The sequence below is a fragment of the Motacilla alba genome, chromosome 26, assembly GCF_015832195.1.
Source record: "Motacilla alba alba isolate MOTALB_02 chromosome 26, Motacilla_alba_V1.0_pri, whole genome shotgun sequence".
Lineage (NCBI taxonomy): Eukaryota > Metazoa > Chordata > Aves > Passeriformes > Motacillidae > Motacilla > Motacilla alba.
This window is the reverse complement of record NC_052041.1, coordinates 310,642-327,595: the sequence shown is the minus strand read 5'-3', so window position 1 is coordinate 327,595 and position 16,954 is coordinate 310,642. Positions and strand designations below refer to the sequence as shown.

Below are 16,954 nucleotides of genomic sequence, written 5' to 3'. Positions count from 1 at the left end.
GCAAGGTACAACCAAGCCAAGAATCCCACATGGACATTCAGCTTCGATACTGGGCTCTAGAGAGGGTGGCCTTGCGCCTGGCATGGGAGCCAGGGTGGCAGTGCCAGGCAGTCACTGCTGTCCCTGTCCCCAGCTCTGGGTGGGGATGCCAGCCTGGTACGTGGCCGCGTGCCGGGCCAACGTCAAGAGCGGGGCCATCATGTCGGCCCTGTCGGACACCGAGATCCAGCGCGAGATCGGCATCAGCAACGCCCTGCACCGCCTCAAGCTGCGCCTGGCCATCCAGGAGATGGTGTCCCTCACCAGCCCCTCAGCGCCGCCCACGTCCCGCACGGTGAGTGCTCCCTGCACACCCGCACCCCCCGTGCGCCGCGCAGCCTGCTCCTTGCCCTCCTCTCCCTTGGCACCACTGTGGCAAACGTGGAAGGGGTGATAACCCCTCATGGATGGGTCAAACCACTGGACGCTCATCCCCCAGCACAAATGGGGGATTCCCAGCTGGAAGCATGAGGCTCTTTCCAGTTTCAAGGCTCCTGCCACTCACATGGGATTCTCAGCAGGAGGCCAATCCTGCCAAGAGTAGAACTCAAGGCCTGGCTGCCCTGGAGAGGATAAAACTCCATCCAAAGAGCAGAAATCCGAACATTCCTGATGTACAGGGCCAGCTTGGTTGCATACAGCCTCTTTCCCAATCATTTCAACACAAGCTTTTTCCATCTGAAATTCCTGGGGCAACTCAGAGCAACTGCAGATCCCTGCCCTTGGTAGGATAGAGGGACTGTGTCTATTGCTGATCCCCAAAGGCTTCGAGGGGTTAATGGTGGCCAAGTAATGCCAAGACACATCTGTAGACTTGCAGCTGGCAGAAGGAAGGCTGCTATGTCCCCCTCAGATGGCTGTGTCTGGGGTTACAGTTGATGGGGACAGGCCTGCAGGCTCCTTGAGCATCACACTAAAGTGGAAAGGGAGATGAATGAAGGTCCTTGGTCTGCTCTCTGTGCCTGCATGGACACCCCAGGGTCCCCTTGGGCAGTGGGGTGTCACCAGGTTGAGCTGCAAGGACAGCTCCGGCACTCGGTGGTCTGATCCTCCACCAGCCTGAGCCAGGCTTGTTTCCAGCACAGTTGGTGCTGACAGAATCTGGACATGAGCCCAGGTGGGCAGAAAGGCCAAGGGCACCTGGGCTGTGCCAGCACTGTGGTGGCAGCAGGCCCAGGGCAGTCCCCATCAGGCAGTCCCCCTGTGCTGGCCCTGGGGTCACACCTGGAATCCTGGGGGAGTTCTGGGCACTTCATGCCAACAGAGACGTGGAGGGGCTGGGACGTGTCCAGAGAAGGGAACAGAGCTGGGGAAGGGTCTGGAGCACCAGGAGAGGCTGAGGGAGCTGGAAAGGCGCTCAGCCTGGAGAAAAGGAGGCTCGGGGTGACCTTGTGGATCTGCACAGCTCCTGACAGGAGGGGACAGCTGGGGGGGTTGCGCTCTGCTCCCAGGGAACAAGGGACAAGAGGAAACGGCCTCAAACTGTGCCAGGGGAGGCTCAGGTTGGATACTGGGGAAAAGTTCTTCAGTGAAAGGGTGGTCAGGCCCTGGCACAACTGCCCAGGGCAATGGTGGGGTCACCATCCCTGGAAGTGTTCAAAAAAATGAGTGGATGTTACACTTGAGGACATGGTTTAGTGCTGATCACGGTGGTGGTGCTAGCTTGGGGGTTGGACTTGATGATATTTCAGCCTTAATAGTTCTGTGATTCCATGACTCCATGGTGGTTGTGAACTGAAGCCATGTTTCTGTGGTGGTTTGCTCTGACCCCTCTGCTCTTTCCCCTGCAGTCCTCTGGAAATGTCTGGGTCACCCACGAGGAGATGGAGAACATGGCAACTTCCACTAAGACGGTGAGGCTGGGCAGCCCCTAGGGCGCTGGGGGAAGCCCTGGGGGTGTCGGGGTCCGAGCAGCTCCAGATGTGTTAACCCAGAGGGAAGGGGATCCCTCACATGTCAGCTCTTGGGCAGCACCCTGCAGCTCTTTAGAAACCCTCTTTCAGCCTTTAATGTCCCAGCAATTTCTAAAACCCCATTGGATTTTTTTCTCTTGTGGATGTCACCGGGTTTCCAGAGCAACCTGGCTGTTTATGAGTTGAAGACAAAACCCAGGAGTGATCTCAAGACACAAGATCCTCGAGCCATTCTGCACCCAAGTCATGGTCTAATCCCCCACTGACCTCAGCATACCCAAATATTGTCCCCACCATGTGTCTCTGACACTGGTTGACAGCCTGGGGTCCCTTGCAGGGATGTGTCCATGCTCCCAAAAGCTCTGGCTCCTTTGGAGACATGGAGCCACACTCCCTTCTCACAAGCTGATCACCCCCTGTCTGTGTCTCAGGGCAGGGCAGCATTTCAGATTTGGGTGGGAATTGTGTGTCCAAGGCCAAGTTGGCTCGCTCTGGGATAGTGGAAGGTGGCCCTGCCCATGGCAGGGATGTAATAGGATGAGCCCTTCCAATCCAAACAAGTTTGAGGTTCTCTGAAATAGGCATTTTATTGAAGCTTTTGTTGAGTAGCAGGGATGTGCCCCTGTCCCTTGCCAGGTTCTGTAAGACTGAGGAAAACCAGCATAAGTTGGTAAAGGAGGAAACAGCTACAAAATCAGCAAATTGGCTTGGGCAGTTTGCCCCCTGTAGGTCATGACAGATGTACTGAAGCTTAATTCTCTTTCATCCATCTGACCTGGGGGGATCTAAGAACTCTCTGTGTTTCCCAGGGAAGATGAACAAGCCCCAGGGTCGGTGCCATCTCCAGCCCAAGCCTCATCCTATCTTCTCTCTCTTTCTCTTTCTCTTTCTCTTTCTCTTTCTCTTTCTCTTTCTCTTTCTCTTTCTCTTTCTCTTTCTCTTTCTCTTTTCTCTTTCTCTTTCTCTTTCTCTTCCTTCTCCTTCTCCTTCTCCTTCTCCATTCTGTATTCTTGGTTAGAGTTGGGGTGGGAACCAGGCCCAGCAGGGTTGGGGTGTCCCCAGCACCCTGGGGACAAGGCTGAGGTCCCCAGGCCATAAGAGTGAGCCCTGTCCCCTCCATGTCCCTCTGTGCTGAGGGGTGCTGGGTCAGTATGCATGGCAGGCCCTGTCCCTGTGCGGGGCCATCAGGTACTGACTCCACTGTCCTTTCTGTTGACATGCTGCGTGTGTCACACTTAGGACACAGAGGAAGGCAGCTGGGCACAGGTGAGGTCCCCGGGTCACTCTTGTCCGTGGGCGGTGCATGGGGTGGTCGGGGGGGAGCTGGACATCCCAGGGGGTGTTTGGGGCAGTGATGTTCACCAAGGCCTTTGGAGGCTCTACCTACACCCCGTGGCTGCTCCTCTGGGCCATCTCTCAGGTACAGAATGTCCTCCTGGGCCCTTCTCTGCTCCAGGCAGTGGCTTTTCCTGGGACCTCCGTGAGATCCAGAGCCTGTGTTAAGACCCCCCACCTGTGTGACCACCTTGCATGCAGGCAGGATTCAAGCTGCACACTTGCTGTTCACCTGTTTTGTAGCCCCAAGTCCATACAGATGATTTTTATGAGCCAAAAAGGAGGGAGGAAAGAGTCCTGCTTGGATCCATCTGTTCTGGTTTTATCCCTCTCAAGTGTTTTACTTTCCTTCTGGTGGATTTTAATTCATTTTTGGACCCAAAATCAGTTTGCAGTGCAAGTGAATGGGTGGGGTTTTTCCCCAAACTGACTTTTTTTGTTTGTTTTGAAGTCATAAAATAGAGATTCTTAAAGTAGAGATTCTTAAAAATTAGTTGGGAATGCACTGGAACCTATTTCTCAGTTGTTTTGTCTTTCAATGAGTGTGCTTTTTCCAGAGGCAGCTGCTCATAAAGTCCAGTTATCTGTTGCCATTGCTTTTGGCTACGCTTTGCCTCCTGGGGGGACATGAGTAGGACACAGACCATGGCCAACAGGACTGTTCCCTCCAGTTCCTTCAGTATCACCCAGGGCTGACTCCTCTGGCCTGGCTTCAGCCTCAGGACAGTGACCCTCCGGGGCTGTCACTGATCTGGGATTCTGCAGCTCCACCAAGCCCTGGGTTCTCCGCAGCTTCTCCATGTGCTTGTCTGCAGACCTTGGCCTATGGGGACATGAACCACGAGTGGATTGGGAACGAGTGGCTGCCCAGCCTGGGTCTGCCCCAGTACCGCAGCTACTTCATGGAATGCCTGGTGGACGCGCGCATGCTGGACCACCTCACCAAGAAGGACCTGAGGGTGCACCTGAAGATGGTGGACAGCTTCCACCGGTGAGTCCTGGCCCTCGGAGCTCTCAAGCATGCACGTGGAGCAGAGGAGGGGGGAATTTGAGGGATTCTTCACTGTCTTGGGCAGCCCTGGATGGCTCTTCCAGGCTGGACTCAACGCCCTGAGCTGGGGCAGCTCTTAAGGGCAGAAGTTCTCCTTCACCTCACTCCCTGCTGCAGAATTGCAGATGATCAGGCCTTCCCCTGGCTGTGAAGCAAACCATGGACAAAACTTCAGGTTCATCCCACCTCGTGCTCCACTGCTGTCTGCCAGCAGCCCAGTGGGAGAAGGCTTGTGCCATTCAAGCCATGGTTCCAACACCAGGATCCAACCCTGCCATGGGGTTCCCACTGCCCACCCTGACCCGTGGGCCTGCCAGGGTCACCTCGAGGGGTGAGCCCTTCAGCCTGGTGCAGCCCCCATGGGCTGGTTCCCCCTTCCCTCTCCAGCCACCCTGTGTGAGCATCGTTTGGATCTGTACGCTCTCAGGCATCTGGAACAGGCTCAAACTGATGGAGTGGGGAAGTGCCATGGAAGGGAGGGACATTCCCCATTGTCCAGCTTTGGGTTCTGTCTGTCCCGACCCTCCCTGGCCTGAAGCGTCCTTTGGGCACACAGAGAGGGGGATTCCTACCCAAGTCCCTCCCAGCCAGGTGTCCTGGAGGGCTGGGTGACCCCTGGTGTCCCCTGGTGTCCCCTCGTGTTGTTGCAGCACCAGCCTCCAGTACGGCATCATGTGTCTCAAGAGGCTCAACTACGACCGCAAAGAGCTTGAGAGGAGGCGAGAGGAGACCCAGCATGAAATCAAAGGTCAGCACCCCCTGTCCAGCTCCGGAACAGGAGAGAAACCTCCCAGGACATATCCAGAGCTGGTCTCTCTTCTATCTCTTATTTTTAACCCATTATTTCTGAGCCCCCAGTGCTGTTCTCCTGAGGCACCTTCCTGCTGCTCCAAGTGCCTTTATCAGCTGGCCCCAGGCAGGCATGAGGAGGGAGGAGGGGAAAGAAGGATGCAGCCTGAGCATCCCATGATCTTCTGTGCCCATTTCACTACTCAGGACATCCCCAGCTTGCTCAGCCTCCCCTTCCTCATCACTGTTGTGAGATTCCCTGTCTGGCTGGATTCAGCGTCTGGCTGCTGCTTGGATTACATCTCATTATTGATAATGCCCCTAATTACATCAGCAGCCATGGGTTCTTAGGATTAATTTTCACAGTTGTTTTCTGCCTGTTATTTCAGCTTTGAGCTGGATAAATTGAACTGAGCTGGTTTTGGCACTTGAGCTCCCGGTTTTGTTGCTGGCTTGGGAAGGAGAGTCCCAGGATCATCCTGGAGCAAAGGGAAAGGGCCTCAGGACATCCCCAGACCTCCTCAGAGCCATGAGTGTGGTGTGAGGTGGCCCTGAGCCATGCCCTTGCTGTCGTGCAGATGTGTTGGTGTGGACCAATGACCAGGTCATTCACTGGATCCAGTCCATTGGGCTGCGCGAGTACGGGAACAACCTGGTGGAGAGTGGTGTGCACGGGGCCCTGCTGGCCCTCGATGAAAACTTTGACCACAACAGCCTGGCCCTTGTGCTGCAGATCCCCACTCAGAACACCCAGGTAGGAGCAGCATCCTTGGGGGATTTTGGAGGAGAGTGGCAGTGTAGGACATGGCTGTGGTGTGACCACACCTGTGTCACCAACTCAGTTCTGCCTCTCAAAGCAAAGCTCTCCTATGGCATGGGGGCTCTTTCTGTCACACTCAGGCTTTCCTAGAATGGAACTTTGGGCTGGAACTACATTCCCCATTGATAGGGGATCATAATTTTTTGGTTAATTGCAGGCTCGACAAGTGCTGGAGAGGGAGTTCAACAACCTACTTGCCTTGGGCACGGACCGGAGGCTGGATGATGTGAGTGCCAAACATCTCCACGTCCTCTGTCATTGGGGACGGACTTGGGGGTGTTGGTGGATGAGAAGCTCAATGTGTGCCCCGGCCCCGTGCACTGGCAGCCCAGAACCCGCCCTGTGCTGGGCTGATCCCCCAGCGTGGGCAGCAGGGCAGGGGGGGATTCTGCCCCTGTGCCCCGCTCAGGTGAGAGCTCACCTGCAGAGCTGCTTCCAGCCCCAGGCTCCAATATCAGAAGGACATGGAGCTGCTGGAGCGAGTCCAGAGAAAGAGCTCTGAGGGCTGGAGCTCCTCTTCCATGAGTCCAGCATCCCTTGGAGTCTTTACTGGGACTTTTGTGTTGATGTCTCCAAGTCATCTTTGCAGGCAGGCTGCAAAGATGATCTGTCTCTTCTCTACAGGCTGCCGTAGAGCAGAGACAGATGAGCTGGAAAGGATAAAGCCAATGCCATGGGATCCCAGCAAGGTGTCCTATGTCCTTGGCCCAGTTTGGTCCCACACTTTTCTAGGGCTGGTCAGCAAGGACAGGCATACCCTTGTTAGCTGGTGTCTCACAGGGCCAGGAGGTGCTGCTGGCACTGACCCTGGCCTCTCACGCTGTTCCCTGCAGGGCGATGACAAAACCTTCCGTCGGACGCCGTCCTGGCGCAAGCGCTTCCGCCCACGGGACGTGCACAGCATCAACCTCCTCAGCGGCTCTGCTGAGACCCTCCCCGCTGGCTTCCGTGTCACCAGCCTCGTGCCACTGCCCCCTCCAGCTGCTCCAGCCAAGAAAATGCCCCCGGAAGGTGGGTCAGCCCTTCTCCAGAGGGTGCTCTCCCACCCCTGCTCAAAGTCTTAGGAATGTGGGGACAGATGTGCCACCAGGAAAGGAAAGAGATGGGGGGGAGAGGGAGGAGGAGAAGGAGGAGAAGGAGAAAAGGAGAAGGAGAAGGAGAAGGAGAAGGAGAAGGAGAAGGAGAAGGAGAAGGAGGAAGAGGAGGGGAAGGGGGAGGGGGAGAGGGAGAGGCTTGCTGGTCACCCAAGATGCTCAATCTGTATTATCCTGCAGCAGTGGCCTGCTGGTTTCTGAAAGGGTTACTTCAAGCTTGTGTGTGAGTTCTTGGTTATGAACTACAAGAACCAGTTAGGGGCCAGGATTGTGGCATGAAGTGGGATATGTCACCCAGGGGCTGCCACGATGCAGGAGCTTAGTCTAGGCCAGTTTTCTCCATTCTGGTTTTGGGAACCACCCCCAAAGGGATATATTATCTAGCTCCATTTGCCTGAGATCTCCCAGGGCTGGCAGGACCTGCTGGGACACCCTGCCTGCCCATGGTGCTGGCTGTCCTGTTTTATGTCCCAGGATCTGCCCCCACCACACAACTCCTTTCTTCAAGGTGTTTTGGTTCCTTCCAAAGCTGTAGGGAGGCAGAAGCTCCAGCCAGATCACCCCGATTTGTCCCCTGGACCAGGTACTCTGGTCCCACTATCCCAAGGCATCAGCTGCTCCCCACTGGAGCAAAGCTGGCTTCAGCAGACTCAGAAATGAGGATGGGAATGAGAATTAAAAAACTGTGTATTTACCTTCCAACTTCAAACCCCAGATTCAGCTCTTCTCCTGCCTCCAGTTTTGCTCAGATGTCCCAGATTTCCATCCAGCAGTTTGGGTCAAGCTTCTGTGTGACCTTTTCCACCCCATCCCTGGGAGCTGCAGTTCCCACCTTGCTGAAGACAGTGAAATGTGGGACAGAATCCCACCCAGACGGGGAGCAGAGTGCTCCCTGCCCAGGAGCAGGGATGGCAAGTGGCAATTTCCCAAATGCCCAGGAGCATCTGAGCTGGCCAAACGTGGCTCTTCCTCTGATCCTCATCTTCATGTGGCTGCAGTGCACAGTTGCTGCTCAATAAACGCAGGATTTGGAGACGCTGGGGGCTAATTGGAGCAGTCACTAATTGCTTTGCTCTTTGGTTCCCTTCCAGTCAGTGCCTCCGGGTCCCCAAGGCTGGAGACCTCCACGGTCCGGACATACTCGTGCTGAGGGTCAGCGAGATGGGAGCCAAGCTCTGGGTGAGTGTGGGGCCCTGGAGCTGGCTGGGGACCAAGGGCAGAGCAGGAGCCCCAGCAGCACCCAGGCAGGGGGCTGCCCTCACCAAGGTTTGGCCATGGAGGACCTGGGAGTACGCAACGGTGTGGGAGCTGCTGCTGCCCCAGGCTCACAGAGATGATGCAGGAGGGATGCTCAGCATCCCCACGTGCAGTTTGGCCTCTCTTGGACAGATGGCTCCACTGGGGACCCCAGGATGCCATTCCCACTTGGGTGAGGGAAGAGTAGTCAAGCACTTCAGGGAGGCTTCTGCTGTGCCCTGGGCCATGGTTGCCCTATGCCGGGAGGATCCAGTGCTGATTCCATCTGGGTTTATTGGCCGGTGGGTGCACGGGTGGAGCTGAGCCAGCATCCTCACAGGACCTTTCCCACTTTGCTCCTCAGCAAATCCCCATGTCTGTACGCCACGTGCTGGCTGCCTTCCAGGACAAGAACCCAGCCTGTGCCTGTTCCTCGGCCCCAACCCACAGACTGTCACTGCTGTGGACCGACAAGATCTGTCCCTCCTGCTCATGCACCTCCTGCTTCCCCTGGCTCCCGTGGCTCCCACCATGGCCTGTCCCCCATTTCTCCTGCGCTGGCTGGGCCATGGATGTGCTCCGGATGCCATCCTGGCATGGTGCAATCTGGGGAGCAGCACAGACACCCCCAAAGTGTCTGCAATGTTTGGAAATCTCTCTCCTGCCTGGTTCATGTTGCCAATATGCCACAGGGCTGCACTCACTCACCTGAGCCCTGGGCATCGGGGATGCTGCTGCCCACAGGACTTGAAGCCAGGGAAGATTCAGGCTCGTGAAAATCCTCCCTCCAGGGTGGCCGGGCAAGGAGCTGCCCTTGAGGGGGCCGGGGCAGTGCCAGGGCTGGTGCTGGGTGGGATGAAGGGGACCCAGCGTGAGACGAGGAGGGCGGTGTCTGCCTAGGGCTGGGTGGGCAAGGTGCTGATTTTGGTGCTGTCAGGTGCCCTGTTTGGGGGGGCTGTGCCTGGGACTGCCCCACACAGCTCATGGGGATGGTTTCTGGCACCCACAAGAGAGGGGACCCTCCTTGGGTGCCCAGGGAGACAACGGGAGCCCCCTCCACCCCCGGGATGTGCCCACCCTTCCCCTCTGGGTGCAGAGGAGATGCTCTCCCCTCCTGCCTCCTGGCAGGGGTCAATCCAGGAGGCTCTTAACTCTTCCCATTTCTTCCATAGGGTAGGATCTCTTTGTCTCCTCATGCCACGTTTGCCTTGTGTGGCTCCTATTTCTGATGTGATATTTATTGATGGCTGGAATGACCTTATACTTATCATGTGCTGTCTGGAAGTGCAATATCTGAGAGACTCTACAGTCACAACGTCTTTTTGGTGTATCATTTGCCTAATACAGTACTAAATATTTTTTTAATTTGAAGAGTCAGTGAGCCCTTTATATTGATGCCCTATTTCTTTCGTCATGTTACTGGTACTGCATGGACTCCAAACCCTGGATCGGGTCAGGAAAGGATGTATGTGTGTTCCAATAAACAGGATTTTAAAACAGTGCTGGCTTTGAGCCTCCTTTGTAGAGCCCAAATTAAAAATATCATTTATCCCTAGCTCCCTCAAGATCTTTGGGGTGCAAGGCTGAACCCCAGTTAAACACCAGTGAAATCACTGGTCAGTGTAGGGCTAATTGAGGTGTGGCACATCCACTTCCCAGCTGAGTGAATGTGCTGAGATCCAGCTGGATTTACTGATACGAAAATCTCCAACCTGGATTTGGGGATTGTGGAACTGGGGAGACCTACACAGGGCAGGACAACAGTAAAGGAAACCCCAAGCTGTCCAAACAAGAATGCCTTTATTTAAAAAAGAATCCAAATAAGTTAGCAAAAATAATAATTAAAAAAACCCTAAATGGCAACTGCACACAGTGTTCAGTAGAAAAGACAGGTGGGCTCCAGGTCAGCACCACCGGACACCAGCTGGACAGAGACCTTGGTCAAGGAGCATCTGGAAAACTCAGCAAAGCAAACCCAGCACACACATTGGCCCTAAACCCGCCCATCCCTGGCTGGGCAGTGGAGCAGGGCCTGGCCCTGGGAAGCCCCTCCAGGACCTGCGGCCGCTGCCCCACCCCACCTCTGCCTGTTCTTCTTGCAGCCCAGCAGGAGCGCTCCAAGGAGTGGGAACGGAGCCAAGTGGTGTCAGCCGTGCAGCCCATAGCCCTGGAGGGGTGGATGGGATTTCCAGCAGCTGGACCCTTCTGGCATCTCATTCCCACCCCGTTACCATTTCAAGGAGCCACCCGGGTTTGCACCAGCTCAGTTTTGACCCCGCTCCTCCGGGAACGTCACAGCCACGTCCTCCACAGCAATGCTCTCCACGATGGAGGACAGCGAGTGCAGATTGCGCTCCTCGGCTGCCTCGTCAGCCAGGAGGTGATCTGGGGAGACAGAGGGCTGAGGACACTGCTGGGAATGGGATCTGGGGAGACAGAGGGCTGAGGACACTGCTGGGAATGGGATCTGGGGAGACAGAGGGCTGAGGACACTGCTGGGAATGGGATCTGGGGAGACAGAGGGCTGAGGACACTGCTGGGAATGGGATCTGGGGAGACAGAGGGCTGAGGACACTGCTGGGAATGGGATCTGGGGAGACAGAGGGCTGAGGACACTGCTGGGAATGGGGACTGTGTGCTGGAGATGGCTCCTGGTTCTGCTCAAGGGGATGTAGGTTAGTGGTGAACATGGCTGAGGGTTGGACTTGATGGTCTTCTGCATCCGTAACAATTTGTTGATTCTTTTCTACGATTCTATGACCCCATGATCCTCCACATGGCCAGAAGGACCTAGGGACCTGCTGCCAGCCCCCACCCTGGGGAAGGATGAGAGAGCAACAGGGAGTAGGACTTTTGGATCCTTTATAGGTTTTAATCTCCACTGGAAAATGAGATTTAAGTTTCTGCCTTCTGGGGAAAATAACAGGTGGATTTGGCAGAGGCAGGGATAATGGCAAGCATGGAAAAAAAGATCAGCAGCTGCCGAGGGGGTGTAGGGAGGGAAGGGGGCTGGGGCAGTGCTGGCCAGCCATGCTCAGCCATGCCCTGCCATGCCCAGTGATGCCCAGCCAAACATGCCAAGCCAAGGGATGGCAACAGATGAAACCCTTGCTGGGGATGAAGGCACCAGGGCCCCAGGCCGCTGCAGCTCAGTTTCTCAGCTCCCCAGGGTTGGTGTTTTGGTGAAATCAGAAATTGCTGAGAATTGAGCCAAGGAGATTCTGTAGAATTTCTGAGCTCATCACTCTGCAGCAGTGGGACGGGGAGAGAAGGGCAAGGTTCCTTCTGCCCTTTGCTCCAATCATCTCCTGCCCAGGGAGGGGCTTGGCTCAGTAATGCTCTGCTCCAGGCCTGTGGTGTCCCCACTGTTCCCACTCCCAGCAGAGCCCAGCGAGGCCGTGGGATGCCCCAGGGAAGCGAGGAGGGCGTTACCTGCAGGGTTGGTGCTGAACTCCAGCTGGCTGCTCCACTTGGGGCTGCAGGAGGAGCTGCTGGACCCGCAGTCGCTGGCTGCCTGCAGGAGCCCAGAGCAACTGTGTGTCACCTCCTCTGGCACAGCCAAACCCCACCAGCATCCCCAAAAACACCCAGGGGGCCCATCCCACAGCACGACACCCCTGTGGAGGGGGGCATGTCCCTCCCGACCTGGAGAAGCCAACAGCATGCAGGGTCCCTAGGACCCATCAGGGCCAGGTGCTTCCTTAACCATAAAGGCTGGAAAAGCCTCCTTTTTTTGGGACACTGGGCACAGAGAAATGGGGCTCTCTGCTCACTACAGCTAGAAAGGTGCCTCTTTTCCCACTGATTATTAAAAAGGGCTGGAGACGAACAAATGTCCTTGGGTGAAACACCTTTTTACTGAGAATCACCTAATCAGGCTTGTAAAAAATTATACATGGGCTGGATGCCCTCAGGCCATCCTGAGTAGGGAGGGGATTGGGAAAAGCTTTTGGCAGTTTGATTTGTGGATTTGGGGCTGAGTGGTTTTGGAGAAAAGAGCTGACAGCATGAAAAATGAGAGCATTATTCAGAGCAGCTCAGAATTCACTTTTTTTGGGTGTGTCTTTATCTGGAAGTGGGTCTCAGCTCAGGTAAAACCCCAAAAGTGATTTATATGAGCAACCCCACAGGCCAAACTCTTTGTAGCAGACTAGAATGGCACTTTGGCTCTACAAGCTTATGGCAGCATGGGATAATTAATTAGCACTTGGACTTATTTCCCATTAAAGCAGGAAATTCTTGCAGGTACGATCTTTTTTTCCCCCAAAATATTGTCTTTTGCATTAGTATGTGAACTCCTGCCTGCACCTGGGAGAAGGGGCAGCTCAGAACAGAAGTGACAAAGGGACAGCTCAGCACAGTTTTGGGCACATTTGCAAATCCAAATGGATTCTGGGAAGTGGGTACTGGATTCTGGTATCCAAGTGGATTCTGGCATTAAAGTGGATACTGGGAAGTCCCACAAATATGTAGGATGGAGCCTAAATACTTTTTCATTCCTTTATTCAGCATTAAATTGGACTACCTGGATACCTACTGGTTTGGCCTTTAAATCTCTTAGACTGGAAGATGTGTGATTCCTTCTTCTGGGCCTCTGATAAAGTCCTTCCATATCTGTATCTGTATCTGTATCTGTATCTGTATCTGTATCTATCTATATCTGCTTATATATATATGTATATATATCTTTATCTGTCTGCATCTATAGCTATATCTATATCTATATCTATATCTATATCTATATCTATATCTATATCTATAGCTACCTCCATATATCTGTGTCATATTTATATCCATATCTACATTACCTATTTCTGTATCTATATAATCCGTATCTACATTATCTATATCTTCATAATCTGGATCTATAGATATACCTGTATGTCATTTATATATTGTATATCTATAGATAATCAATATAATCTTTATCACTGTCTATATTATCTATATATAATCTGTCTCTGTAATTTGTATCTATCTCTATAGCTATCATATCCATATCAATTTCATATCTAATTTGTTTATATAATCTCTGGATCTACAGAACCCATATCATCAATGCCTATACCAATACATACCCCTACATCTGTCTATTCCATCTCTCCTAGACCTGTGGCTGTAGTTTCAGCTCTCTGTGCATTTGCAGATCCAAACCTCAGAGCAGCAGGGAAGATCATATCCAGCCATCCACAGGAATCGGGGCAGGTGAAAATACCTCTCAAAAACTTGGTTAAATACTAAACTCTTGTGGAATGACAGGTCCTGGCTCTCTGGGGATGGTGGCAGAACACAACTACTGAGTGTACTCAGCCAGTGCTCAAATGGGCCCCTTCGGTCCTAGAAACCAGAGCTGTCCCTGTGCCATCCCTCTCATCCCTTCCTCTGCCTGGGTGTGAACAGGGAGTGTTAATTTTATTTTATACTTTATGCTTCATATATTTTGTATATTTCATATTTGTATTTCTATTTTTGTATTTATTATTTAATGTTATGTTATGTTATGTTACATTATGTTATGTTATGATATGTTATGTTATGGTATGTTATGTTGTGTTATGTTATGTTATGTTATGTTATATGTTATATTTTCATTTAGTTTAGTTCTATGTTGTTTACTTCATTTTCACCATTCCCACCCCTCCCCAGCCCAGACCCACGTGTCACTCACATGCACAGCCCCAGTGCAGCCATTCCCAGGGACAGACTGGCAGTGGCCCCTTTCCCACAGGGATGTGAGCGCTCAGCAGGGTTGGATCATTGTCTCCATGCCCCCATGCCGGACACGCATCCCCCAGTGTCCCAAGATGGCAGTGTCTGCCCGCCCCAGAGCTGGGGTCCTGTTCCCCCTCAGCAGGACCCAGCTCCCCAGAGCCTCTGTGTGGGTTTACCCTCACAGGGCATCACCCCCATGGAGCAATGTCCCCATAGAGAATCACTCCCCCACGGCATCACCCCCATAGGCCTTAACCCTGAAATGGCATCAACCCCTTAAAGCATCATCCCGTAATGCATCACCCGTGTAGAATGGATGCCCCAAAATGACATCACCCCCAAAGAACGTCATTCCCAGATGGCATCAACGCCATAGAGTGTCACCCCCACAGGGCATAACCTCCATAGGGCATCATCCCCTTAGAGCATCTCTAATGCAATGCCGTAGAATGGCACTCCAAAATGATCCCATATCAGGTATCACCCTGAAATGGTATACCCTTAGAGAGCATCATCCCATAGAGTATCACCCCATAGACAGTCACCTTCATAGGGCATTGTCCCCACAGAGCATCAGTCCCATACGACCCTTCTGCATGGAGTGTCCCCCCGAAATGGCATAACGCCCATAGAGGTCACCCCCACACTCATCACCCCACGGGGCACCGCCTCCCGCAGCTGCGGCCAGCGCAGGCCGGGGACCCGGGGACAGCCGGGGGCACTCACGGCGGGCTGGGGCCGGAAGCGCAGCTCCCGCTGGTCCCGCTCCTGCTGGTTGAGGGAGCTGAGCAGGCTCTGCAGCCGCTCGATGTACTGGATGGCGCTGCGCAGGATCTCCACCTTGGGCAGCCGCTGGTTGGGGTTCAGGAGGGTGCTGCGCTTCAGAGCCTCGAACGCCTCGTTCACCTTCTTGAGCCGCCGCTTCTCCCGCAGCGTGGCCGCGCGCCGCCGGTCCATGGACACGGATTTCCTCTTGCACACCTTGCAGGCCCAGGGCAGGCACTGCCCGGGACAGTGCTCGGCCAGCGCCTCCTTGTCCTCCAGAGCCACCCTGCCCTCGGCACACAGGGCCGCCTCGGCGCGCTCGGGGAACGCCGCGGGCTCGTAGGCCTGCAAGCGGGAGCCCAGAAAGTTTTCCCCATCGTAAAACCTCTGCTCCGGGAAGAAATACGGGTTGGTCTCGAAGAGCTCCATGGGCGGCTCAGGGACGTGTGCGCGGCTCGGGGACGGCTGCTCGCTCTCCCCGCGCCAACTGCTTGGTGCCATTTAAACCCCGGCGCTGGCATTAAATCACGGAGATAAATATAGAAAACCCAAAGGAAACCTGAGCCCACCCTAAGCTGCTGCCTCACATCAAAACTTGTCCGTCTGATTCTATATGCTCTCCCCACGGGTATTACAGTGCCCGGCCCGGCGGGGCTGGGGGGGCTGGCACGGCGCGGGGGCAGCTCGGCTGGACCCGAACAAGGGCTTTGTGTGAGCCCCGAGGTGCCGCTGGGGACGGCGGGCGGCTGCAAGCTCGCCCCGGCATTCCTGCGTCATCTGGTCCCTTCAGTTACGGCTGGGCTGGGGGAGCCGTGGTGGCCTCGTGGCCAGTCTGCCTGACCAGGGCACCCTCATCCCTTCACGCTGTCCCCCTGGATCCCACGGTATCCCAAATCTGTGCCTTCCCTGCGGTGGGACTCAACCCAGCACAGCATCGCCCCCTTCGCAGCCCTTCCCACCTCCCGATCCCGCTCTGCCTCATATTCCCCGTGGTCCCATCCTGCCGGTCCATGTTACACTGATCCCACTTCCGCTGAAGCCTCAGGAAAGTCTTGGAATGCAGCCCCGGGGGGGACATCCCAATGCAGGGGGCACCCCGGGCTCCAGTCCCGTCTCTGTGACACCCCTCTCCATGCTCACCAGTCCTGGTCCCAGCTGCTGTGCCTGCTGCCTGTCCCTCAGGAAGCCCAACCTTTCCTCTGCCGTGGGTGCCCAGTCAAGTTCCTTATCACATTTGTGTCACAAAATCCACGTTTGTGGTTAGTCCGATGCACCAAACTCAAAGGACATCTTTTCCCACGTGTCTCAAGGTTACAGCAGAGCCAGGCTGGGCTCAGCCCTCTCCCAGCTGGCACTGCCTCATCCCACCTGCTCTCCTGTGCTGGCCTCTGTACCTGTGGATAACCAAAGCCCCAAATGCCATCCTGATGCACCTCTCTCAGAAAGGGCACATTGCTCACGCATTCCTGATAGGGAAACTGAGGCTCACTTAGCAGCAGCAGCATGAGGGGGATTTTAACTCATCCCCATCCCTTCCCTGCTGACTCCAGTGGCTTGGCTACATCTCTCCAGCTTTGTCTTTAATTCAGAGGGGATTTTTTTCCATCTGGAACATCACAAACCATCTCCCATCTCCTCCTATTCCTGCTCCAGGCTGGATACCAGCAGAGGGATCGGTCAGTGGAAAGAATGTCAGCAAAGAGCAAGGCCAACCCTGCTGGGATTCTCCTTCCCCAAATTCCCCCTCCTTGGAGAGGCTGTGCTGTGGCATGTTCCCTGTGCCCACTCTCAACACACTTGCTCACTTGGGATTGATTTCTGGCCTTGTTGGAACCTGTCATGATGTTCTTCTCTCCTTGTTGTGATTTCTTTGTGACCAGGAGCTTTCCAACACCTCCTCACCCCAATTCCTGCTCTCCTGAGGTCGCAGCCCTGTGGATTTGCTATCCACATGGTTTTAACGTCTATGAAAGTCTGCACTAAGGAAAGCAGGACCTGCAGCCTTGAGGTTCACCCTCGGCACAGCCCCTGTGCTCCCCACTGTCAGTCGAACTCCAAAACACTCAAGAAAGAAAGAAATCAGAGCATCAGCTTAACCCTTGCCTAAAGAAAAAGCACAAAAAGGGTTGGGAAGAGGCAGGATTCATCCCTCAGGTGTGCACAGGTGCCCATGGCAGGAGTGAAGGCTTGAGGAGCGGAT

General features: G+C 54.5%; 2 protein-coding genes across 8 annotated transcripts in view; one reads left to right on the top strand and one right to left on the bottom strand.

Annotated features, from left to right (window-relative positions):
• The window catches only part of PPFIA4 (PTPRF interacting protein alpha 4), a 59,725-nt gene extending 49,950 nt beyond the window's left edge, over window positions 1-9,775 (top strand). For 4 of the 6 annotated variants that reach the window (XM_038162478.1, XM_038162477.1, XM_038162475.1 and 1 more), the window contains 10 exons: window positions 134-334; window positions 1,830-1,892; window positions 3,192-3,218; window positions 4,103-4,278; window positions 4,989-5,086; window positions 5,706-5,881; window positions 6,105-6,173; window positions 6,781-6,958; window positions 8,133-8,220; window positions 8,642-9,775. In XM_038162478.1, coding sequence (XP_038018406.1) covers window positions 134-334; window positions 1,830-1,892; window positions 3,192-3,218; window positions 4,103-4,278; window positions 4,989-5,086; window positions 5,706-5,881; window positions 6,105-6,173; window positions 6,781-6,958; window positions 8,133-8,191 — 1,047 coding nt within the window. In that variant the 3' untranslated portion in view covers window positions 8,192-8,220; window positions 8,642-9,775. The remainder of the gene's footprint in view (window positions 1-133; window positions 335-1,829; window positions 1,893-3,191; window positions 3,219-4,102; window positions 4,279-4,988; window positions 5,087-5,705; window positions 5,882-6,104; window positions 6,174-6,780; window positions 6,959-8,132; window positions 8,221-8,641) is intronic. The other 2 variants (XM_038162480.1, XM_038162476.1) reach the window with 1 other exon arrangement.
• On the bottom strand, window positions 9,166-15,255 carry MYOG (myogenin). 2 transcript variants are annotated; one of them, XM_038162483.1, is made up of 3 exons: window positions 14,716-15,255; window positions 11,710-11,791; window positions 9,166-10,662 (listed from the first exon to the last, which is right to left on the bottom strand). In XM_038162483.1, the coding sequence occupies exons 1-3, from the start codon at window positions 15,253-15,255 to the stop codon at window positions 10,541-10,543; spliced, it is 744 nt and encodes a 247-aa protein (XP_038018411.1). In that variant the 3' UTR covers window positions 9,166-10,540. The 2 variants fall into 2 exon arrangements, with proteins under 2 accessions (XP_038018411.1, XP_038018409.1); XM_038162481.1 differs by having other exon boundaries at window positions 9,166-11,791.
• Window positions 15,256-16,954: the final 1,699 nt, after the last annotated feature.